Source organism: Schistocerca gregaria, chromosome 1, assembly GCF_023897955.1.
Source record: "Schistocerca gregaria isolate iqSchGreg1 chromosome 1, iqSchGreg1.2, whole genome shotgun sequence".
NCBI lineage: Eukaryota > Metazoa > Arthropoda > Insecta > Orthoptera > Acrididae > Schistocerca > Schistocerca gregaria.
The window spans coordinates 410286114-410311647 of NC_064920.1; the positions used below are offsets into that span (position 1 = coordinate 410286114).

General features: G+C 41.2%; 1 protein-coding gene across 1 annotated transcript in view; it reads left to right on the top strand.

Annotated features, from left to right (window-relative positions):
• LOC126349718 (kinesin-like protein KIF12) overlaps positions 1 to 25534 on the top strand; it is a 568557-nt gene that overhangs the window by 220778 nt on the left and 322245 nt on the right. The window contains exon 3 of the mRNA XM_050002454.1: positions 10950 to 11042. Within this exon, the coding sequence (XP_049858411.1) occupies positions 10950 to 11042 (93 nt within the window). The remainder of the gene's footprint in view (positions 1 to 10949; positions 11043 to 25534) is intronic.

The following is a 25534-nucleotide window of genomic DNA, read 5'->3' on the forward strand; positions in this document are numbered from 1 at the left end:
TTGTGTACATAGTCCCAAGTAGTTAGCGCGTACACAACTTTCCCACTAGAGCGCGCCCCGCTAAGCACAACAGCGCAGGCGCAGCGCTCGTCCGCCTCCGCACTACGATATGGCGCTGCCATAGAGACGGACCAAATTCTGCTTCCGCCGATCCGCGTATTAATATGTAACGCAGCCAATGAGATTGCTGCTTACGTAGAACCTTTTCTCCTCGCAGTGATACATGAACGCGCGACGTATTATAACGAGTGTACAGACATCCGATTAGTCAGTCTGCATTAGTCTGTACCAGTCTGTAACAGTCTGCATTAGTCTGTACCAATCTGTACCAGTCTATAGTCAAGTTTCAGTCTGCGCCTAATAAGATTACCATATTCCTGTACATAGCCATGAAGATAAATGTATGGACACTTTTGTCAAGTATCAGAGACATATGTGAGAATAACATTAACGTACCAACACCAAAGGACTTCAGATTGTTAATTGTAAATAGCATCCAGAACCAAGTTAAGAAATTTTTATGCTTGTTATTATTTTAATAAATGTGTGTGAAAATTAATCAAGTTCTGCTTAAAGTTGGTCACCGTCAGTCTGCTACTCTAAGCGTGCAAGTGGCATTTCTATCGTCTGACCTAATGGCAGAAGGTAAACATGCAACGATAAGACCACGAGACATATTGCTGACACTCGCCTACTTCGTTACAGCGACTAGTCAAACAATCTGATGCTGTGTGTACTGAAAGTCTTACAGTACGCACACCATACTTTGTTAAACCACGGTCGTTCTTTTCCGCCCTTAATCTACTTACTCGGCACATACTTGTAGATACAACTCGTTTAAACGTTGCCCATCATTTCTCTACAGCCATCATACCGGAACATTCATTGTCTATGTGGGATGCCAACAACTGGTTATCTGCTATTTCTAGTAGACTCTCCTAACTTTCTTTGCTGGTTTGTTAACTTCAGTAACCTTAGTCGCTATAATGTTATCATGATCACTCATCCCTGTCTCTATACTGGCGCTGTCGGTAAGGTCAGTCTTGTTTGTGGCTAGAAGGTCCAAAATATTTTTACTGAGTTTGAGCTGTCTAAGTAGCTGGTCAAAACAGTTTTCGAAAAACTTGTTCAAAAGTACTTCGCAAGACTGTCTGCCTATATTCCCTACAATGAATCCATAGACGTCCCAGTCTACAGTCGGTACATTAAAGTCGCCTCCAACTAAAATTGCACGCTCTGGGTATTTCCGCGCTATTGACGGTAGACTTTCTTGGAATAACTCTAAAATTGTCACAGCAGAATCGCACGGCTGGTAAAAACATCCAACAATTAACTTTATTTCACCTAGACATTGTACACTCGACCACAAAACTTCCCTGTAACAATGAAATTCAACCTCAAAGACGGAATATTTTAGTCAAATGCAATGCACACTCCCACTCCTGTGGCATCTAATCTGTCCATTCGATACACACACCGGTCGCATCGAAGTTGTGAATATGACTGAGGAACTATGGGTCTATCGCGCCTTGTTTCATTTTTGAAACACGCGCCACCTGAAATAAACTTCTACTTTTTACAATTCCCACAGCTTTCAGAGAAACCGAAGATTTTACATCAATTCCTGCTGCCTTTCTTGAGCTCAAATCATTCAGTGTCGTGATAAACTATAACTACATTACTGGATCAGCTGTTCCTTCGCACATCATCTTCCTCCACCTCTTCCGATGCACTTCAATACAGTTGCCCTTCCTCGCGCAGTCCTTCCATGTATTGGCACCATTTTGTCTTCCCCCTTTTCAGCATGTGCTAGAAGTTTTCCGTCTCCACGGCGTACGTAAGCAACTTACACTTTAATTCTCCGAATTTACCTTGTTTCTGGACCAGGACATTGGATTGGGGCTCAGATTCTGCATGTTTTCGCTGAAGACGATTCTAGGTTTGTTCGTTGGTAGTGATTTCAGCTCTCATTACTTTCAATCGTAAAGTTATGTCTCAATTACATTTCCAGCTGTCAACTTCGTGTCGCTTTTGGTTTCCACACGACCTGCCTTGTCTGTTTCATGTTATATCACAAAAGATGCTGTAGATTAAATCTGGAGGTTATTCGAGGAAGAGTGTGTGACAGTTCCGTTGCCTTTACAGTCTGTCCATTGTGTCGGAAATAGGAAATAAGGACACTGACATTGCGTTTTATGGTGAGTTTTGGAGTATTTATGTAGCTGTAGATTATACAATTGTTGTTGTGTATTAAAGACATTGTAGATGCATGAACTATGCGTTGCCAACTCAAACCTCTTACATATAAAATGTTTGAAATATGATGCTACATTTATTTGTGACCTGAAGATGAACGTTAAGCAGTCGATGCCGGTTACTTTTTGAAATTGTTTAGTGATTATGTGTATGAAGTGAACACTTTGAAAAGTTTCAGTCACAATGATGGCTATACTGCGTACTTCGTGAAGAAACTTCATACATCTTTTGGGGTAGAACTAACAGCGGAAGCTCCTCGTGACAGGAAATTGTCCGACCTGAAACTACACAGAGTAGCTGCGGAAAGTGAGTGCGGCTCACAGCAGTCTCCGGAAGGAGGCCAACAAATGCTGCCTTTCCCAGGTCAACGTCCACAGCGATGAGCACGCGACGGGCGCCGGGCTAAGTAAAGCGCTCACTTCCAGATCTTCCTACTCTGCGGCACGCGACTTCCTTTTCTGATGAGAGTGACCTTGCCTGTCCTGTTATTTTGCCCCTCTGTTTGAATACTACAGTTGTTCTGTGCTAGATTTCGTCCCGAGACGTGCCTTGCGACACACATTATTTTTTTTAATAGGAACGTGTCATCAGTGTGATATTATGTGTGTCTCGTCAGCAGTTTGTGATCGATGTGGCGGACAGCACGAATTTTTAGGTAGTTGGAGCGTTGAGAGAGCAATTAATTAATTAATGTCGTACATCAGTGTGTAATTAAACTGACCAGTTCTCTTTTAAACGTATGGTGAGTTGTTGTCTACAACCATTGACCTGCTAATTGCAATCATAGTAAGATTTTATTCAGAATGTAAGCGAGTCGGTAATCTGACTATTTACGGTACGTTCCATCCAACCATCCATCTCTTTTGTTAAGACTAGACGCTTACTTACAGAAATAACTGTGAGAAACTGGTACCTGGTGGATTAATTCAAGATCATCTACAACTACTTCACATTTACGTTCTGTTAAACACTGTCAAGTATACGGCAGAGGGTATTTCCGATTGTCCAACTTTTCGGGGTTTTTCTCATTCCATTCGCTCATGGAGCCTGGGAAGAACGCTTACTTCAGGAGGTCCGTGCATATAGTAAACCGTCCAGTCTTGGAATCGCGATCCCTACGGGAGCGGTATGTAGTGAGTTTTAATACGTTCCTAGATTCCTCATACAAAGTTGGTTCTTAAAATTTTATAAGCAGGTTTTCGTGGGATAAGTGTCGTCAAACGTCTGTCAATGCGGGGTTTGTACTTCCGTGACCTTGTCTCATGGGTGCTGCCCTTCTTTGTATACGTCCAATATCCCCTGTTCTCCCTATTTGGTGTGGGTCCACCACATTTGAGCAATTTTCTGCGATGGGTAATACAAGTGTCTTGTAAGCAATCTGCTTTGCAAACTGCATTTTCCCTGTATAGTGCCAACGAGCTGTAGTCCGATCATATAATGTAGGATTTGACGGCCGGTGTTTGCATCCGCGGTGATTTCTGTTATATGCGCATTAGACCGCAGTCTGAGGTATTATTCTGTGCCTATTATTTCGTCTCCAACTGTAGGAGACATTATCACAGTGTGTCAAGACTCAGAAGTGCCAAACATAAACTCAGCTTCAGGAGACGCCTGAGTGCACTATGCCCATTCAACAAAAGTGACGTAGGACTTACTAATGACTGAGTCTATGTATTCATTTCATTTCAGACAAACATACAAATTTTTACACCCACGTATTTGTATGTTTTGAATGATTCCAGTTGTCACTCACTGATATTGTAGTCCAATGATACTACTTTTTTTGCCTTTTGTGAAATATAGATTTTACATTTCTGAACATTTAAACCCAACTGATAATTTTTGCACCACTTTCAAATCTTGTCAAGGACTGATTGAATATTTGTGCTGCTTCCGTCAGACATTACTGTAGGTAAATGGACCATTTGCGAGAAAGGTTACTGTTAATATTCTCTAGAAGGTCATTTATAGAGACCAGATTATATGCATCTGCATGTTGCATATGCATTTGCATATATGAATCATTTCCACCGGTTCTTGTATATTTTAACTAAAAACTAATGCCAATGCATATTTTCGCTCTATGTTTACAATATTTTAAAAATTTAGATGGGCGGTCTCTAGCTCGATGTAGTTGTGATGTCTCACAAACAGATCGCGGCCTTGAACTACGTGCAATCGCTAAACGAGAGGCCACTGTCTAGCGGCATCATTACAGAAGAAGAACAGGAACAGGCAGACAGAGTCAATGCTCCTGTGCCCGCGCCCCTCGGTTAATCCCCTCCGTTGCCGTACTGTACGCATCGGCAACAACTAAATTAAACTAAGCAAGCTTATATTCACACGTCCATTGTTTCAGTTTAGCTTTCTGTTTACTCGTCCGTAGTTGAACGTGTTTACGACGTGTAGTGTGTAAGGTGTTGTGCGCCATACCGCCCCCCCCCCCCCCCCCAAAAAAAAGAAACGTTGTCTTGTGAAGAGCTGACCAATTTGGAACGCTTACATATGACGGGATTGTTTTATGCTGTCGAGTTTTCTAGAAAAAAGTTTTGTGCAAAAAAATGTTTCAAATAGACCAACATGTCAAGAGAAGTCTTCATATCGCAGGAATGCAGAAGAAAGGACCATGACAACAACTTCTGACAACTTCAAATTGCAGTAGCACGGAATTGTCCAAACGTAACCAAAAAAGTCTGTTTAATGTAGATGTATGTGGAGCATTCTTTGCAAAGAATGGTCCTCCTCAGAAACTTACACACCCTGTCCTCAAAAGCGTGCTGCGGAAATATTGCTTAAATCAAAATATACCCGATAAATCATCTGTTGATGTATCTGAAGCATTCTTTGCAAAGAATAGTCCTCCTCAGAAACTTACAAACCCCGTCCTCAAAAGCTTGCTGCGGAAACATTGCTTAAATCAAAATATACCCGATAAATCATCACTGCGTAAAAATTACATACCGACAAATTACGTAAATGCTCTGGAAGAAATATGCAATTAACTCAAGGACAGCATTATCTGGATTTCAGTTGACGGAACTACAGACACTTGTGGTCGTTACACAGCAAATTTAATTTCTGGTGCTTTAAAAGTAGAGCCTTCTTCTTCCTATTTAGAGGCCTCCAAAGAACTTGAAAAAGTATATCATTCCACTATCGCCAGGTTTGTGAATGAGGGTATTAGAAAAATATTTCCAGAATCTTCTGCAGGTGAAAGGGTGTTTATTTTTATTTCAGATGCTGGTCCCTACATGGTCAAAGCTGGAAAATCCCTCCGAGTATTTTAACCCAATTTGATTCATGTGACGCGTTTTGCTCGTGGAGTACATCGCCTTGATGAAGAAGAACGCTCCTCGTTTGTGAATGTAAATAAACTGATTTCATCCTATAAGACCTACAAATATGCCTTTACCTCCCGAACCAGTGGTAACTTGTTAGGGTACGTGGGTCGAAGCTGTGTTGTTATAAATGAACTCTGCGAGGCCATTAGAGGGGTAGTATGTGGTGGTGGTGGTTAATGTTTAACGTCCCGTCGACAACGAGGTCATTAGAGACGGAGCGCAAGCTCGGGTTAGGGAAGGATTGGGAAGGAAATCGGCCGTGCCTTTTCAAAGGAACCATCCCGGCATTTTGCTGAAACGATTTAGGGAAATCACGGGACACCTAAATCAGGATGGCCGGAGACGGGATTGAACCGTCATCCTCCCGAATGCGAGTCCAGTGTGCTAACCACTGCGCCTAGAGGGGTAGTAAACGACTTCGATAGTGCAGAGGCTTTGGCAGTTTGCCAGTGCAAGGAAGCTTTTAATGATTCCGGTATTAAAAAGAAATTGCTATGGTTAGCAGTCATATTCCCCATATGCCTGCAAGTACTAAAATGCTTGAAACTGGAGTTTGGCGTTGAATGAATCTATTCAGTTAATGAATAAAATTATTTTAGTGTCGGAGGTATTCCCAAGAAAACTTAAAGAAAAGTTTGAAAACATTTTAAACAATAACCCAGGCTTTGACCCTTGTGCCAAATTGATAGTTTTGTTCAGAGGGTAGGTGAACTTTTACCGGAAACAATAAGTGCCAACATAGCACCCAAATTCTGCCAGTTACATCAGTTGATATAGAACGGTCGTTTTCTGCTTATAAAAAAGTATGGGTGATCGAAGACACAATCTTACTACCGAACATTCGGAACAATACTTGGTCGTTTATGTATACAATAGTAGAAAAACGCAAAATAAATTGTAAATGATTATTTTGGTCCAATAGTATTAGTTAAAAGTTAATGTTGTTCAAAAAAATTAATGATTGTTTGCTGTTGTTTGAATAAAATATGACGGAGTTTTTGAGCGTGCCCCTCTGCGTGCGATACACCTCCAAGTTGGTCCTGTACATATTGACTGTTCCGCTGCGCCTCGCTCGCATAGCACCCGCTTGTTACCTACAACAATAGCAAAGCAGGAACATTACTTGAAACACAGTTAGCGACACCATTTTGCAAATTTTTAAAAAATAATCCCAGGAGGACACCCTTCCTAACATCTACCAGAAAATATTCAGGAAATAATATTAGCGTTCTAAACGTACCGATTTTTCGCGTGGCGGACGCTCTTCCTCGTAACTGATATGCACAGGTTCGGCTTTAAGATATAATGCATGCAATAACTAACACGTTTTTTTATTATTTGATCTTGCATATTTAGAACATTTTTCATGCATTATTTAGCATTTTTCGTGCATATTTGCATGTATATTTTACGGCTTTCATGAAGCATATAATCCGGTCTCTAGTCATTAACAATCTACATGAACAGCAAGGATCCCAGCACACTTCATTAGGTCACTATAGTCGACGAACCTCCGTCCAGAGAACATTCTGCTTTCTCCCTGTCAAGAAATCCTCAGTCCAATCGCAGGTTTTGTTTCATGTACCATTGTATCATCGTTTATAACTCTTGATATTACCAATACTTCACCAAAAAATAAAATTCTCCTTCTAGACCAGGGGTTCTCAAACTTTCTCCTTCACGCCCCCTTTTCTGAAACATAAAGCTTTTGCCTCCCGTCGCACCTTATTCTTTCCTTCCTCAGCACCTCTCATACTGGGCACGGAAACGGCTCCCGATATAAATTTACTTCTGTCTAATTATTTCAATTATTGAAACTATTCAACTATTAGTTACAACAATAGCAGTAATTAGTGTCCTTCGAGCACACCAGAGCTACATATTTTTTAAAAAATTATCTTGCATTTGTATTGTTCAAAGTTCGTGAAAGCTAACAATCACAACTAGTTATAAATAATCACAGCTGCATGTACATCTATGGGAACTAAGCAAAATGTATATTTCATTACATACTTTTTGCAAATCAGTTCACAAATTAGTCAGCTGAAGTTTAATTGTTTCCATCTATATTGCTTTTAATTCACTTAGGATGTTTTAATAGTTGATAGGTTACGACATATAAATGAGCATAGAACAATAGCCAACTTTTAAATGCCAATTTAAAAACTGCTGTATTCAAATTTATAATCTAAAAAGAAAATAAATAAGGTTAAAAATGCAGATTGGTTAAAATTCGGAACTTTTATAAGATTTTCATTGTTTTTGTGTGGTGTGAGAGTTTCAATTTATGCAGAAAATAGATCCAGTCGTGGTTGGATCTTTGAAACAACAGCTCGCAAATCCCTTTCCATCTGCAGCCAGCACTAACGTTTCGTCTTAGTTAAGGTCATTCTGGAAATAGTTCACTTATTGTCATTAATCGTTGTTAAGTGGTTGGTAAGCAGGTAATACAGCGCGTGATCGGTGACAGGGACTGTGTGATGAAATATAACTCGCGACTTTTCTCAGTATTCCTGGTTACAGTGTCTAGTGGTCAGTTATTCTGAAATAACATAGCAATTAACCATCGGGCAACTTCCTAACTTGGTTCATGGAAATGAGAAGCTGACGCTAGTAATACTTGTTCATTGGAAGTCTTTTTATTACATAATATGGAATATAAAAATCTTTCAGTGGAAGCGGGTGCCGCCGTATATTACTTTATGTGCCCCCGAGTTGGTGCGTTCGCCACCGTGAGAATGGCTGTTCTAGATGAACTAACACTGCAAAACTACTGTCCAGCTGTTAAATTTAGTGGCATCCCCTTTGTAGTGGCAGCTAGCGATATACACTCGTGTCCGTCAAGTACTAGTATGAAAACTGAAACGATCAGGGGTTGTATCGTTCTCGACGAGATTCACGTCCTTTATGTCTTCGTCTATGTGGGAGCTGGTATGCTACAATTTTAGTACATAATTCACAGAGATACACGATACACTCCCAGACAAAAAATGTCCTTCATATCTTCGCCTACGTGGGTGCTGGTATGCTAAATCTTTGTACGTAATTAACAGAGATAGAGTCTAAAAAAAAAAAAAAGAGTGATTATTCGAGAGAAAGTTTAGCGAGTCAATAATGCGATGGTCCGCGTCTGGCCCAAGCAGTTATTTGATTTGGACCTGATTGGTTGAATAGTTGGATGGGTATTGTGCTAAATACGGTCCAATTTGCACGTTAGATCGTACAAGTCCCGACCTGGTTGGAAGATTCTGAGCATAATGCTCCAAACATTCTCAATTTTGGAGAGATCTGGTGACCTTTCTGACCAAGGTAGGGTTTCGCAATACGAATATGAGCAATAGATACTTTCTCCGTGTGTGGGCGGGATTTATCTTGTTGAAATGTAAGCCCAGAATGGCATATAATGAAAGGCAACAAAACGGGGTGTAAAATATCGTCGACGTATCGCTGTGCTATCAGCGTGCCGTTGGTGAGAACCGAAAGAGTCCTGCTATGAAAAGAAATGTCATCCCAGACCATCACTACTGGCTGCCGGGCCTTTTGGCGGACGACACTCAGGTTGGTTTCCACCACTGTTCGGGACGTGTCTAGGCCTATCTTCGCTACTCATCGGGACTCATTTCAAAGTGGGACTCATCGCTGAAGAGAATTCTCTTCCAATCAATGAGATTCCATGTTGAAGACGTTCATAGGATCTGTCAGACTACAAAAACAAAAACAAAAAAATGTTTGAATGTGTGAGAAATATGGAATGCAACTGAGTGTGGCGTCAGAGCTCATCGCCCCTGCCCGGAATTTACGGGAATCAGTAGACTTGTGTGTGCAGATGTGGTGCCAACTCCCTCCAGCGACCTACCAAGACCTCATTGCTCCCATCCGTGGTAAACGCGGTCATGCCGACTAATAAGTAGGTGGTCATAATGTCCCGGTTAATCAGTGTATGTAGAACGCTCGGTCAGATGTAACAGAGGCCCTATGGCTCTAACATTCCAAGGTAGATAAATAAATGAAGATATAAACTGTTTGCTAAAGCAGGACTTTGAAACGTATGCCTCTCTTTCGAAAACGGTGATCATACGGACAACGAAAAAGTGCATGGAAAAGCGTTTTGTGAAATAGAGATTAGTTGGTGCGACATTTACCAAGGCTTTAAGGAGTTGCTGAATTGACAGTGGAAGAAGCGGTAGAGTTAGGAAGTTGTAGGGCTAGACAAAGTATGAAATATGTAAGAAAAAATGTATTAGAGTAGTAGAGAGGACAGTATCAGCACAGCAGTGAGATGATTAATTATTCTAGTTGAGCCGTCCCAATACATCAAGCACGGGCGTGAGCGCATTGAGCTGGAGATGGGATGTAGTAACTCATAGGTATTAGGCATGTAGTTCATATGACAGAGTTGTGCCCGAAAAAGGAGGTAATATAATGTCATTGCTCGTTGTATTACATGTATCAGCTCGATCGGTATGTCATCGGAGGAACATTTCGTGACTTCCTACTGTTCTTACCAGTTCATCTACTTTGTACCGTCTGTAAACATTGTGTTCATTAAAAATTTGTTTCCTGTCTGTTTCGTCAGCTTTGTATGTTCGTCCCGTTCAGTGACGCTACTTAAATTATTGTGCACATCATTATGCTGCGTAGTTCGTCTGACTACTGCTTGGCGTGTTCTGTTGAAAGAGCCGCAGCCATGATAGCCTGCACCGTTCACTTCGTAATTACAATCGTGCACCAAGCAATTAGTTTCCAATATCTGATTAATATGCAGTCATTTCCTTCGACAACAAAACGGTATCCTAATGCAAATCAATGGCCAACCTGTCACAAATCTCTACACATTTTCGTTATACAGGGTGTTTCAAAAATGACCGGTATATTTGAAAAGGCAATAAAACTAAACGAGCATATTGCAACAAACGGTGTATTTCTATCGCTTTTCGTTTAGTTTGTATTGCCGTTTCAAATATACCGGTCATTTTTGAAACACCCTGTATTTACATATGGCAATGCCATTATGTTGGGTATACTGTAACGTTTCAGGTGACGAAACAGAAAGTTCATGCCATTATTGCGTTGAGGCTTGAGCGCCATGCATCATCCAGTGCATCATCCAATGCCATCACCCTACATTACTGAGAAACTCAATATCCTAGTAAATCAACCGCAGTCTTCCATAAATTAAGACTCTATATAAGTGAATATATATTGAGAATAGTGGTGGCGCAACATTCTGTCTGAATAGTTGAAGTAGTCTTACTTTCTATGCAAATGAATGTTTATTGTAGAATTTGCAGACCGCTTGTGAGAACAATTTGATGTGCTGTGTCGTTGAGTGTCCGCTGTTTGATGTTGCAGGAGTAGCTCCAGCTCGGACCTGCTGGAGGTGAGCGCCACCGGGTCGCTGAGGTCGCCCTCCACTCCAGAGGACAACATCAACGTCGTCGTGCGGTGAGTCCAGTGAATTTTTAGGAGAACATTTCGACTGACTTGAAGGAGAACAGTCAACATCAACAACGCCACTCTGTATGTACCGAAGTGTGTGAGACAGGTACTTGCAGTCGAGTCCCGACGATGAACGCTAGGGCGTCGATGACCACAGTATTATACTAGCAGTCTACGCAAGCAAAGCTACAGGAGCTAAGCTACTCTAATGTAAGACTGCGACCATCGACGCCTCAACGTTCATCGTCGGGACTCGACTGCAAGTACCTGTCTCACACACTTCAATTCATACAGAGTGGCGTTGTTGCTGTTGACTGTTCTCCTTATATATATTTATGTTGTTCACAAATTGCAAAACCTTCTAGACTTTTCACGTTAATTAATGCCATAGAAGCGTGATCTTTTCCGAATGTACCTCTGGCAAAAACGTGATTCTGGTACCTGGTATCCAAAGTTTTTGTTTATCGTGCCTTTTGTGTTCTTATGGTGCTGTTTCCATAGGAACTTTCATTCTCTAACACATATTTCTTTACATCTAACTGATAAGTGGAATACCACTTTCATATACATAGATTAAAACTTTTTTTGACACAAAGAATTATTTTCTTTAAAATTTTTATTCCCTACTTCACCCCTTAGGGGCTGAATTTACAAAAACAGTGAAACACGTATGTTTTTGTTTCTAACCCACCCAGTTAGTGGTCAAATTTCTAAAAATGATGAAACACGCATTTCTTTATTTCTGACTGAGAAACCAAATACCAATTTTTGTAGTTCTAGCTTCAAAATTGCCTTAATAAAGACATTTTCAAAAAGCTTTTCATCCCCTGTTTCAGCCCTTTAGAAGTGGAATTTCGAACAATGCCTTCGTAAACGGTGCCTGAAATATACGATTCACACCCTCTCCAAATTTGAAGCGTCCATCCTTAACGGTTTGGGCTGAGCGATGATGAGTCAGTCAATTAGGACATTTTCTTTTATATATACATATATTAGACACTGCTTTATATAGGGATGATTTTACTAGAATTCGCCCTATTCGTCACAAATAGGAAGGCAGTGTAGAGATTATGTTATTGTGAAGAGTTAATTGATAGGATTATTCTCAACAGAACTGACAGCAAACTAACGTCACCGACATTAGTTCAGGCACGAATACTGGCGCCACAAGCAGCAGATGAGATAGAAAAATAATTTGCAGACATTGGTCAAGTGTTTTAATATCTGAAGGCAAATGAAAGTCTAATAATCATGGGTGTTTGTGCGATAACTTAGATTATCTTGGACGACACCGTATGCCGCTAGAAATAGCAATGACTGTCACATACATGCGAACTGGACAGCTAAATCCGAAAGAAAAATTCATATGATGCAGCCAGCATTCACATGCATGTATTTCACTTACGTCCCGCCTCTCAGAACCAAAATCCAAGGGCTTCAGTTTCAAGAACTCTCAGAAGAAAAATACACGGTTAAAAGTATTGTCTCAGCTGAAAGATAGCTGCTGGGTCTATTCTAGCAATCGTCACTCGAAATAATTACATGCGTTGTTCACTATTCCACGTACATGTTGAACACAATTATCTATAAAAGGCCGAGAAACGACGTATATTGCTGGAATGGAGGGGTAGGAATCAAAGAGCTGCGCTCATTATCACTTTCACAAAATCGTCAAATTTTTGTTTATTGGAATCTCGAAGTGCAATGAGAATTCCGAAAAGAGAAAAATCTTCGTAATATTATTAATCTAAATCTCGTAGTGCAATGAGATATTCATAAAAAATCAGTATTAAAGTTATTCAGTATAAGATTAATTGCAATTAAATAAGATAACTGATTAAAACGCGTCTTGTTTTCTGTTTAGCTGAATGTCACCGGTATTGTATCGGATCGCTGCGTAGTGGTTCCAAGTGGAGTTACGCCCATTAAATGTTTTCAGATATATTTTAGTAATAAATCGTATCTTTACTTATGGATTTCAGTATGCAGAGTGATTCTTATAAATGTTTAAAAACCGCCGAAGAAACGTAGATGACGCTGAGACAAGTAATTTTGTATAAGACACATAGGGTCGCAGATGTCGAGAAATACTCCAGAAGTGGATGACAAACGTTGAACACGTGTCGTCGCCAGATGAAGTACGTCGCCTCATGTGCAACAGTGGAATCTATCGGTCTCTTTCACATGATCATCCCATACGAAATCAAGTATTCACGTCAGTGTGGCCCCCGGCCTACGCGTTCGACGTTAGCGCATGGGGCTCAGGGTTCGATCTTGTGTCTAGCAAGCAGTATTTTTTTGCACTGCGGTAGACAGTTATGTATCCACATTGAGATAATATTCATTGCCGCGCGTGGTTAGCCGAGCGGTCTGAGGCGCTGCAGTCATGGACTATACGGCTGGTCCCGGCGGAGGCTCGAGTCCTCCCTCGGGCATGGGTGTGTGTGTGTGTTTGTGGAGGAGGATCTTAGTGTTTAAAGTCCCGTCGACAACGAGGTCATTAGAGACGGAGCGCAAGCTCGGGTGAGGGAAGGATGGGGAAGGAAATCGGCCGTGCCCTTTCAAAGGAACCATCCCGGCATTTGCCTGAAGCGATTTAGGGAAATCACGGAAAACCTAAATCAGAATGGCCGGAGACTGGATTAAACCGTCGTCCTCCCGAATGCGAGTCCAGTGTGCTAACCACTGCTGTGTGTTTGTCCTTAGGATAATTTAGGTTAAGTAGTGTGTAAGCTTAGGGACTGATGACATTGGCAGTTAAGTCCCACAAAATTTCACACACATTAATATTCATTATTTTATTTACCGATCTCGCGGTCCCCACTGATTGGTTGCGAAGTACAGTACAACAAAAGCCTATCACATTGCGCCGCAAGTAATTGAGTATAACCTTCTGAACTGCATCGCTACCAGTACAAGACTTTCGTGTTCTTTACTAAATAGTCTGTAAACAAAAACAGAAAGAACAAAAGGAAATAAACACAAGATAAAAACAGATTTTGCTTGGTTACAAGGAGGACAATAATTCTGTAACGTCTACATCTACAAAAGGCGTTTGAAAACAGAGTAGCCCGTCGGAGTGATCTGTAGCACTGCCCACAACCGGAGGAGGTAAGACTGACAAGCCCAATCGTTGCACGTCCTGTGAGGTGCGTCATCTGGCGACGTCACATGTTCAACATCTGTCGACCACTTTCGGGGTAGATCCCGACATGTGGGGCCCCTTGTGTCTTACACTAAATTACTTGTGTCACAGGTCAGCACTATATGCGTCACTTCGGTTTTTTTAAACATTAACGAGAATCACTCCGTATAGAGCGAATCTACCCCATCACAACATCTGTCCTGAATGATTTCCTACGGTTATTTTCTGCGGAATGTAAATGCCTTTGCATTTCGTTGAAAGGGCGGTCATCTATGCCAAGTGGTGCATGAAGACCAAGCAGCGTAATAAAATAATTGTTAGGAAATTAGTTAAAAGTACATATGAGAATTAGCACAACTATCTGTTTCTGTGCATTTATTTTCTGATTTCAAACAAATATGAGATCTTTATGTTCTTACGTTGTAATTATTTAAAGAAATACTAGATTCTATGACCACATTTACATATGCATACAATTATAAACGATGGCACAAAATGCCTATTCCTCAGGTAACTTTCCCAGTGATAAAGTTACAAATGTTAAAATTACGCTTTAGTTCCGAGATGAGCAAGTTCGCTACCTGTCCATATCAGTTTTTAACCATGTGGCCAACCGAAAAATTAGTCCTGGGAAGCATAAGATAAGAAGTCCAGGAAAATTAAAAGTCTTTTTTTTTATTTACACAAAATGGAGTACATGGTAAGACGCAATGACGGATTTTTCATAAGGAAACAATATCTGGCCGACAAGGATCATGAGCGAGATCTTCATATTCTCTCGCTTGCTACGCGAAAACTATCAGACGCAAAGGCAAAATGAACGGAAGCGTGTCTGTATGAAATTTAAAGTGGTTAAATTTTGTACCGGCATATGTTTTCGCTAGAGGCCGTAGTTTTCGAGTTATTGAAGAAAAATTTACAAAACTAACCTTCAAATACACCCCCTCCCCTAGTATCAGCACCCATCGGTCAGTATTTCTAGTACGTTCTTCAGGCAAACCCTCCTACCACTTACAAAATTGGCGACTGCATGAATTATTTCCCAAATTCTACCTTTCTACGCTATGAAGATAGCGTGGCCTTATTACGCCACAGCCTTATTCGAACACTTACAAACCGCAAAATCGACGTTTGCGTAAATTTTATCTAACAGTTTTGTGTATTTTAATAGCATAAATAATTGCATTCTCAACCCTTCTGAATACGACACTTCTGTTCTTAGAAGGATTAAGTTTGGATAGAATAGTCAAAGTAATTAGTTTTGTCGTAACGTTTACTAAAGTCGTTTTCGTTTTAGTGCCCTCACGGGCATATTTAATTTAATAATGCTCACGAAATAGTCGACTACGCTGGTGGAGTAATAGCTCAATCGATGGAGAGTAAAAAATGTCGAATATCGGGAGTAGTTCGCGTAGCCAGAAATTCTTATACAGTGGTACGAGGGAGTGCCACGAACAACGCAATAGAAATCCTTGCTAATGAGATGGTCGGGGAGCCGGTGCGCTTGAAGATCACATTTGTACGTTTTTCTTGAATAACTCGAAAACCGTGGCCTCCAGTGAAAACGTATCCCAATGCCAAATTTAATAAAAAGTCCTACGAAAAGATCCAGCTTGATTTTTCTGTGAGGCTATTAATTTGCGCGTAGCGAGCGAAAGAATACCAAAATCTCCTGCCTGGTTTTCTAAGGCCAGATATAACATTGCAGGTTGCATAAAACGACAGCATTAGGGGCAGCTGAATCACCCTGTGTGCCAGACGTATTACATTACACTATTTTTTCATTGACAATGACACTGCACTCGCATTCGGGAGGACGACGGTTCAATCCCGTCTCCGGTCATCCTGATTTAGGTTTTCCGTGATTTCCCTAAATCGTTTCAGGCAAATGCCGGGATGGTTCCTTTAAAAGGGCACGGCCGATTTCCTTCCCAATCCTTCCCTAACCCGAGCTTGTGCTCCGTCTCTAATGACCTCGTTGTCGACGGGACGTTAAACACTGCCCACCACCAGCACCATTGACAACGACGCTACGAGAAAATATATTGTAGTTTCAGACGATGTCAATTCCCTCTAGTGGCAGCTGCTGGCAACATATGACTGAATCTGGAGTCTGATAGATGTGTCTCGCAGTGACTACAAACTCAGCAGCAGAGACCGGCGTTTGGTACGTGATGAAATAGAATTTCGTACCAGAAAAATCAAGAAAAAAGTATAAATATCTTCTATTATATGCTAAATACCCGTTGTAAGGTTATACTGCAGTTAGAATGAAGAATAAAACTGCTAATAGTTATTTTCTAATGTGTTCACCACCATTCAAGCAACAACGTAACGACGTTCAATCAGCTGCTATATATGGATTATACAGTATAAATGAATTGGAAGAGGAGGGCTTTAAAATTGTTCCCAAATACATTAAAGTGTACGCATTCTGCTGACATTGAGGCGATTCGTTACAGTTGGAATGTCTTAGTAGGAGACAGAGTTATGGGGGATTACGGGCGAGGTAGTAAGAATGAGGAGTCAGCCAGTTCAGCTAGCAATGGCGAAAACACCGTTAAAAAATCACTGGAGGACGAGGTAAAATCGCTAAAAGCCTAAAGCCACCGGAATATTCCAGTTGTGCCGTTAATTGGCTTTTCAAGGTACAGTTCAAGTCCTGCCCCATTTGTTGGCTGTCGTCAGCGCTCGTGATACGTTCCTGCCACGGCAGAGCGAGGGCGTAACTGTAAAATAGAGGAGCGCAGTGCTGTGGTGAGACAACGAGCGGTCATCAGGGACAGAGGAGAGCAGACTCGTGTGGGACAAGGAAGTAGCAAAACCACCTGACAGTACCAGGGACAGTGGGTAACGGCAGCGGGAATGACGTCGCTTGCAGTGGCGGGCCAGGACTGATGCTCCAGCCAACTCGTCTGCGCCCCGGAGTGGTTGGTTCAAGGAGGAGGCACCTGAGAAGACGAGGGGGGCATTGACTGTTCGCAGCCTGTAATAGAGGACTCGTCTTTATGGAGGATGGCGTGGCAGCCGTCATCATGGGGGCTGCAAGCTAATGGAGCTTCATTGGACACAAGGACAGTATGCAGACAGCCATTCAGGAGGCAGAGCAACAAACGAGCAACTGAGATGGGAGTCGGCTGTACAAGACGCGAGTGGCAGGTTCTCGTGGCCAGCAGTGCAGGCAGTGATGGTGGAGTTTGAGCCTGAGCTAGCAGTGATTTGTTATCAAGATGAGACATGGGTTCCTGTTCTATGAGAGTGGACGGGCTCTAGAATCGTGGCTCGAAAGAAGATGTTGGTGACGAGACACAGCTGCAGTGTCTGCTCTCGGAAGGCGGTGCGCAGGAGGAATGTTGTGCTACTTCTGCTCGGTTGAACGCTGATGTGTAAACAACTGGCTGTGCTTCAGCTTCACTGTGCTAGTTATTTTGCTGACAATAAATATCAACACCTGAAGCAATTCGTAGTACACTTCACCGTCGCCGGTCCACCAGATGCATAACACGATGATTCGTGGACGCGCGTAGGTATTTGGACGGGGAGTGGCTTTATTTTCCTTACTTTAGCGTAAAGACACCATTTCTCATCACCAGTAACGGCATAGGATAGGAATGGTCGGTGCTGTTCATGATCCAGTTGATGAAGGGCGAACAGAAATGCAACTGTTGATTTCTGTGGTTTTGGCTTAGAGCATGCGGTACCCACACACCTGAAGTTTGAACCTTTTTCGTTACGTGCAAATGTCGCACGTTGGTGGATTGATTAATCACATTTGACAATTCTAGAGTACGCTGACGTGGTTAATTGTGGATTAACCCGTTTAAACGATCCTTATCGTACTCCGAAGTTCTTCCTGAACGTGGAGAGCCACTAACGTCAAGACGATCCTCCGTAAAACGAAAAAACTGTTTTCTTGCTATGTTCTGTTCGATGGCATTATGCTCACACAGGGCGCAAATGTTTATGGCTACATCCGCTGCTCTCACCCCTGTATTCACCTCAAATAGAAGAATGTGTTGGAAACGTTCCGATGTACCCATTTGGCACTCCATTTTCTAGCGTTCACAGCTCAACTCACTATCTCCAAACGACAAAATCTAAACTCAAATAGCAATAGTGAACTAGAAATAAAAAGTGACAACCGATAAATAAACCCATAGCTACTAGAATACCAAAACGCAAAACAAAAATGCTACGAACTTCCGCACCAACTTAACATTTAGCCATAATGGCAGGGCCGCTGCAAGGCCTAGCGTTATGATTTTTTTAGTCGTGCTACGAATGACGTCCTCAAACCATGACAGATCAAATTCCCTCCATCGTTGTCGCTTTTCAAGATCGAACGTCGTAGCACAACAGAGCAGTGTTCGTAATCTCTTTCTACGGCCAGTCTTTCAATGTGTATATTGCTTCTGTCAATGTCGTACTTGCTAGTGTTTTTATCCGATCACAACATCGGCTTAGTGTTTGCCCCATCGACCATTTCGGTTGACCCCACCTTGTATTACAAGATTCTTCAACACTGTATCTTTTAATTACATGTGTTTGTCTTCGAATTATTCTGATACGATTTGATGTTGTGGTTTTATTTTAATATTTCCGTTTCGTGAAGCTGTGTTTACTAGATACATTATCATTAGGTTTACGACTGAGAAAACAACCAAATCACAACCACTGTGACACTTTAACGCAAAAAAACAGTAGCTAGAAAGTCGTTTTATTTATGATCAGGTGCTAAATGTGAGAAAGTGATGACACTAACTTATCCATGATTTATCCAACTGAGGTCCCTGACTGAGGCTAAAATTACTGCAAGAGATACAGGTCGACCATTTGAATTTGAAAGTGTGTGTATGATGAGTATAAATGTGAAACAACGGGTAAAATGACACAGTGTAACAGGCAACTGCTGTGCTCAAAATGCATTCGACACAAACGTGTAAACGTAATAACAATGAAGATGGATGAAAATCCGAAACTTGTCGAAATGAATCAGAAGGATGGCTAATATCCTGAGGATATACACTCCTGGAAATGGAAAAAAGAACACATTGACACCGGTGTGTCAGACCCACCAAACTTGCTCCGGACACTGCGAGAGAGCTGTACAAGCAATGATCACACGCACGGCACAGCGGACACACCAGGAACCGCGGTGTTGGCCGTCGAATGGCGCTAGCTGCGCAGCATTTGTGCACCGCCGCCGTCAGTGTCAGCCAGTTTGCCGTGGCATACGGAGCTCCATCGCAGTCTTTAACACTGGTAGCATGCCGCGACAGCGTGGACGTGAACCGTATGTGCAGTTGACGGACTTTGAGCGAGGGTGTATAGTGGGCTGCGGGAGCCGGGTGGACATACCGCCGAATTGCTCAACACGTGGGGCGTGAGGTCTCCACAGTACATCGATGTTGTCGCCAGTGGTCGGCGGAAGGTGCACGTGCCCGTCGACCTGGGACCGGACTGCAGCGACGCACGGATGCACACCAAGACCGTAGGGTCCTATGCACTGCCGTAGGGGACCGCACCGCCACTTCCCAGCAAATTAGGGACACTGTTGCTTCTGGGGTATCGGCGAGGACCATTCGCAATCGTCTCCATGAAGCTGGGCTACGGTCCCGCACACCGTTAGGTCGTCTTCCGCTCACGCCCCAACATCGTGCAGCCTGCCTCCAGTGGTGTCGCGACAGGCGTGAATGGAGGGACGAATGGAGACGTGTCGTCTTCAGCGATGAGAGTCGCTCCTGCCTTGGTGCCAATGATGGTCGTATGCGTGTTTGGCGCCGTGCAGGTGAGCGCCACAATCAGGACTGCATACGACCGAGGCACACAGGGCCAACACCCGGCATCATGGTGTGGGGAGCGATCTCCTACACTGGCCGTACACCTCTGGTGATCGTCGAGGGGACACTGAATAGTGCGCAGTACATCCAAACCGTCATCGAACCCATCGTTCTACCTTTCCTAGACCGGCAAGGGAACTTGCTGTTCCAACAGGACAATGCACGTCCGCATGTATCCCGTGCCACCCAACGTGCTCTAGAAAGTGTAAGTCAACTACCCAGGCCAGCAAGATCTCCGGATCTGTCCCCCATTGAGCATGTTTGGGACTGGATGAAGCGTCGTCTCACGCGGTCTGCACGTCCAGCACGAACGCTGGTCCAACTGAGGCGCCAGGTGGAAATGGCATGGCAAGCCGTTCCACAGGACTACATCCAGCATCTCTACGATCGTCTCCATGGCAGAATAGCGGCCTGCATTGCTGCGAAAGGTGGATATACACTGTACTAGTGCCGACATTGTGCATGCTCTATTGCCTGTGTCTAAGTGAGAGAGATGGATTGGCTTTTAAGATAAATAAATTGATATGATATGCGTGAGAAAAATGCATTGGGTTATAAATCAAATAAACTGATAATGAAACAGCTGAAAATAACACCAGTAGAAGCCCTGAAGTAAAGGATTTGAACAATGTTAAGAAACCGTCTTGAAGCAAATCACTCATAAATACAGATTAATAAAAGCAATTTTACAGTCGTAATATTTGAAAAAGAACATATAGAGGAAACCCTACAGTTTTCTGTAGCAACAATATTACCAAAATAAAGTCTGATGCCACCGTTAAATCGCAAACTAAACTCTATAAGCTACTGCATCAGTATAACTATTTATTGAACAAATGTGAAGTATGCCACTGTATAACAACAAATCGCTCAGCACCAAAACTACACGCACAGCCAAAGATTCATGAACAAAACTATCCCATTCCTTCATATTTAACTCAAGAAATAGCGCTTCATATTTCATAAGCTGGAAGCTAGAAAAACTTATTACAGAATACTGTTGTTGTTGTTATGTTCAGTCCGAACATAATTGATGCACCTCGCCTTGCTACTCTATCGTGTGCAAACCCCTTCATCTCTGAATAACTACTGCAACATACATTCTTCTGAATTTTGTTACGATATTCAACTCTTGGTCTCCCTCTATAATTTCAACCACCCCCCCCCCCCCCTCCTCCACACTTCCCTCCAGTATCAAAGTGGTGATCCCTTAATGTCTTAGAACCTGTCCTATTAATAGTTCACTACTTTTGGGCTACTTGTGCCAGTAGTTTTTTTCTATCCAGTTCTATTCGCTACTTCCTTATTAGTTATGTGAGATGCACTTCTAATCTTCATTTTCCTAAAGCGCCACATTTCAAAAGCTTCTATTACATTCTCCTCTGAACTACTTATCGTTTACATTTCAGTTCCATACAAGTCTACACTCTAAACAAATACCTTCGTAAAAGGCTTTCTAACAATTAAATCTATATCTGATATTAGCAGATTACTCGTTTTCAGAAACGCTTTTCTTGCCATTGCTAGTCTACATTTTATATACTCTCTATTTCGTCCATCATCAGTTATTCCAGTGCCGTAATAGCAAAACTCGTCCAATATGTTTAGTGTCTCGTTTCCTAATCTAATTCCATATGCATCACGTGATTTAATACGACTACTTTCCATAACCTCGTTTTGAGTTTGTTTCTGTTTACCTTTTATCTCATTTTACAGACACTGTCGATTCCATTCAATGGCCCTTCTAAGTCGTTCTCCATCTCTGAAAAAATTACGATGTCACTGGAAAACCTCAAAGTTTTTATTTGTTCTCCCTTGAATTTACTTCCCTTTTCAGATTTCTTCTTCCTTTACTTTACGGCTACTTTTGAAAGTAGCTACACCATACATAACACACATGAACTCATAGACTTCCTTGAAGACATCCACATCACATCTACTGCTGAATTTGCATTACTTGCATACTCAAACTACATATGAACAACGAGATACTACTAACAATATAAGAAAAAATCTAATTAGTTGTACGAACATTAGTATTTCAGCGACCTTAGAACTCACAGCAGTACTTACACATATGCTGGAGCACAATTAGACTGCTTTAGTTTCAACAATAAGCTCTATCATCAACATGATAGCTTGGCAATGGCAAGTAACTTGCCTGGGCAATTAGCTTACATTTAAATCAGTAATATAGAATTAAAATACTTTTCAGATAATCAGCATGTCTCAAACAAATAATCTATTACAGAAGATATGCTGATGATAGAATTTTGTGTTTTTGATGATGCAAACAATGAAATTGATGAACTGGCAGCAGACCTCTGCAAAGTGCAAAACATTGTTGAATTCATAGGTGAACATGAAACAAATAAAACCATTAATTTTCTGGATCTTAAAGTTTGTAGTATAATCATAAACATCAATTTAGTATCTACAGAACATGTACCACCACAGATGGTATCACTAACAACTCATAGCATCATTACAGCCAGAACAAAATACCATATTTTAGAGCTATGGCACGTATGAGTCATACAGAGCCATGAAAGGAAATCAGTATCATCCTATAATAATAGACAAACTCCACAACAAAATATAAACAAAAACCACAGGTCCACAGAACGGCAATCCACACAACATTTACTCCAACACAAATATATCACCACAGAAAGCGAATCTAAATATGCTGTTATCCCATTAGTATATCCACTATCATACGAAATACTGAATCTATTTAAAAAGAAGAATATTACAGTCAGCTTCTATGCTAACAGTTAATTACAACGAGAAGTAAGCCATTAACTAAATTCTTCCAAGTGCCCCTATAGTAAATCAGGATACTTGCTCCAATGTGATCTGTGCCCAAAATTCTACATTGGTCAGAAAGACAGAGGTTTTGAGATTAGGTCCAAAGAATACCTTGATTCTTTAAGACTTGGCAACTTAAGCAAATCTACATTAACAGTCCCCATTGCTGGGGAAAAACCAGTCAGTGAGAAATGTTGAGAACAACATGAGAGTATGAAAGTACTACCTTAACAGGGAATGGAGAGGCTACGAATCTATTAAAGGAAATAGAAATACACACACACACACACACTCACACACTCACACACTCACACACAAATAAAAGAACAAGCAGCTTTCCTGACTATATCCTTAATGGGAAAACTGAATTTGTTGATACATTGTGTTGAGAAACGTCCTGAAAATGCTCTCCAAACTTCATAGTATATAATATTTCTACAGCTATTTGTAGATAAAGTAACAAATGTTATAATATTGTATGTTTTTACAATAGTCAATAATTTTCATGACATGAAATATGAATAAATTGTAATGTACTTTCACCATTACTGTTTAAACAGTACAAAGGGATTGGACATTCTTTCTTATCCACATTTATTTTTCTACCATTTTGTAAATACGTTTGTAAAACTTTAATTCACGAAATACTATTTATTACTTTATATTTAATGCCCAACATTTAATGTAAAATATTTTTTCAATTTAAAATAATAGTAATATACGGTTCTTTTTCCAAAATGCCACATCTTTGCAATGTATCTCTGTACTGCAACGTCTTTGACACTCATGCACCTTGTAAAAACTGTATTTCAGTCAATAAAACTCTTCTGGGTATGGGACCACATTATCAAATGTAAAATTTCCGACGTTTTGGCTACTGCTATAATTGGTCATTCGCAACTGCGGCCGAAACGTCGGCAATTTTACACATTGGCAATGCGGTCACATGCTCAGAAGAATTTTATTGAGTGTGAAAATTCTGTTTCAACTCTGTAATTGTTTTCATACATTGTGAGTCAAAACATGCGAATTGGAAATTTAATTTGAGACCAAATGAAAGTGTTTAATAATGCAAACCGATGTTTGTGATTGTGGAAATATAGCCAACATTACGAATATGATTCTGTGGAAGAAAACAGTGAAAACAAATACTTCAGAAGTTCACGTCAGTTGCATTCCAATACAAGTCTGTAGTGTAATCATCTTAATTTACACGTCTGTAACTGTGAATCATTATCCTAAGGCAACTCACGGATATACCAACGCATCGTTTGTCTTGATGAAAGCATGGAAAATATCTCATGATGAACTGTATAAATTCGAAACCGGTAACAGCACTTTCTGAATAAAGTAACCTACAACCAGTTTGTTGCTGATTGTTGTACATCGTAAACTTTCAAATGTGTTCCGTGACATTTAAAATCGGAAGGAATGCATAATAATGGCGACAAAATCTACATTTATAGCGAGTAGTAACAGAATTCTTTCGTCCACTGCTTGCAGATGAATCAATTGAGAGAATGTATTTCTAAGTGAACTTAAAAAGCAATGTTCGCGACGACCATCACGCTTACACCACACACACACACACACACACACACACACACACACACACACACACACACACACACAGAGAGAGAGAGAGAGAGAGAGAGAGAGAGAGAGACGTGCACACACATACTAATTTTAATTTTGTCTGAGATGACTGTTTCAAAATATATTAACATATTCCTCGTCCACCAGTTCCAAGCAAGGTTTTCGAAAGGTTTCCCTTGGTTATCAGGCGAATGCCCGAATCGGAAGTCCTGTCACATCCAGCCTAGTGTGACACTCGGCTGAAGGATCCGCGACTGATTCTTAGGCTGGCTCTCAAAAAGCTCGTTATATTCCTAGGAGTGGTAAAAGAAAATTGAGGCAAAAAGCATTGCACGCGTCAAGAAAGTGTTTGACTTTACTCTGTACGGATTTGAACACGTACACTTTCAACGGCATAAACTTACTGACTTTTTGTCCAGGACATATTGTTTCAGAATTAATTAGGGAATAGTTTCTATCTCCAGGTTCCGACCAAAGGTTTTGAGGAGGATTGCCTTGGTTGTAGGACAAGTGAGGAAACGGAAATCCCCTCTCAAATATTTACAATCCCTTTGTTCCGACCAACGCTTTAGGCAGGTTTCGCTTGGTAGTAAGTCGACAACAGGACTTTGAAATCTTTTTGCAAATGTTCCTAACTGAGATCCCTTGGCGTCACTCACATCTCGCCTGGTATTTGGCTGAAAAGAACTGGCCTCTGTAATGGATTGCATCTCGATCAGTCCGTTCCCGCCCTCCGATGTGGAAAATAAAACTATTTTTTTTAAGGGAGGATGTACGGTTTGTCATCGGAAATGTGTGAGCACTTATGTTCTTGAGAATTTAATTGTGTAGAGTAACGCGAAACTCATGCAATTATTAGATTAATCAGAGCTTGACCTGTTGTTTGCAAATACAAGAATAGCGATTACTTCGTGCGGAGAAAAATCTGTCATAATTTCGGAATTGTCATATTTAGCGTCCAAAATCGAACATACAAGGATTAGGCTATCATAAACTGTTTCAGCAGCAATCTTTTTTAAGTACATCACTCAGCAAGAGATTTTTCTTACAAGAAAATAAATTATTTTCGCAAGGGCGACGAGACTGACACACACACACACACACAC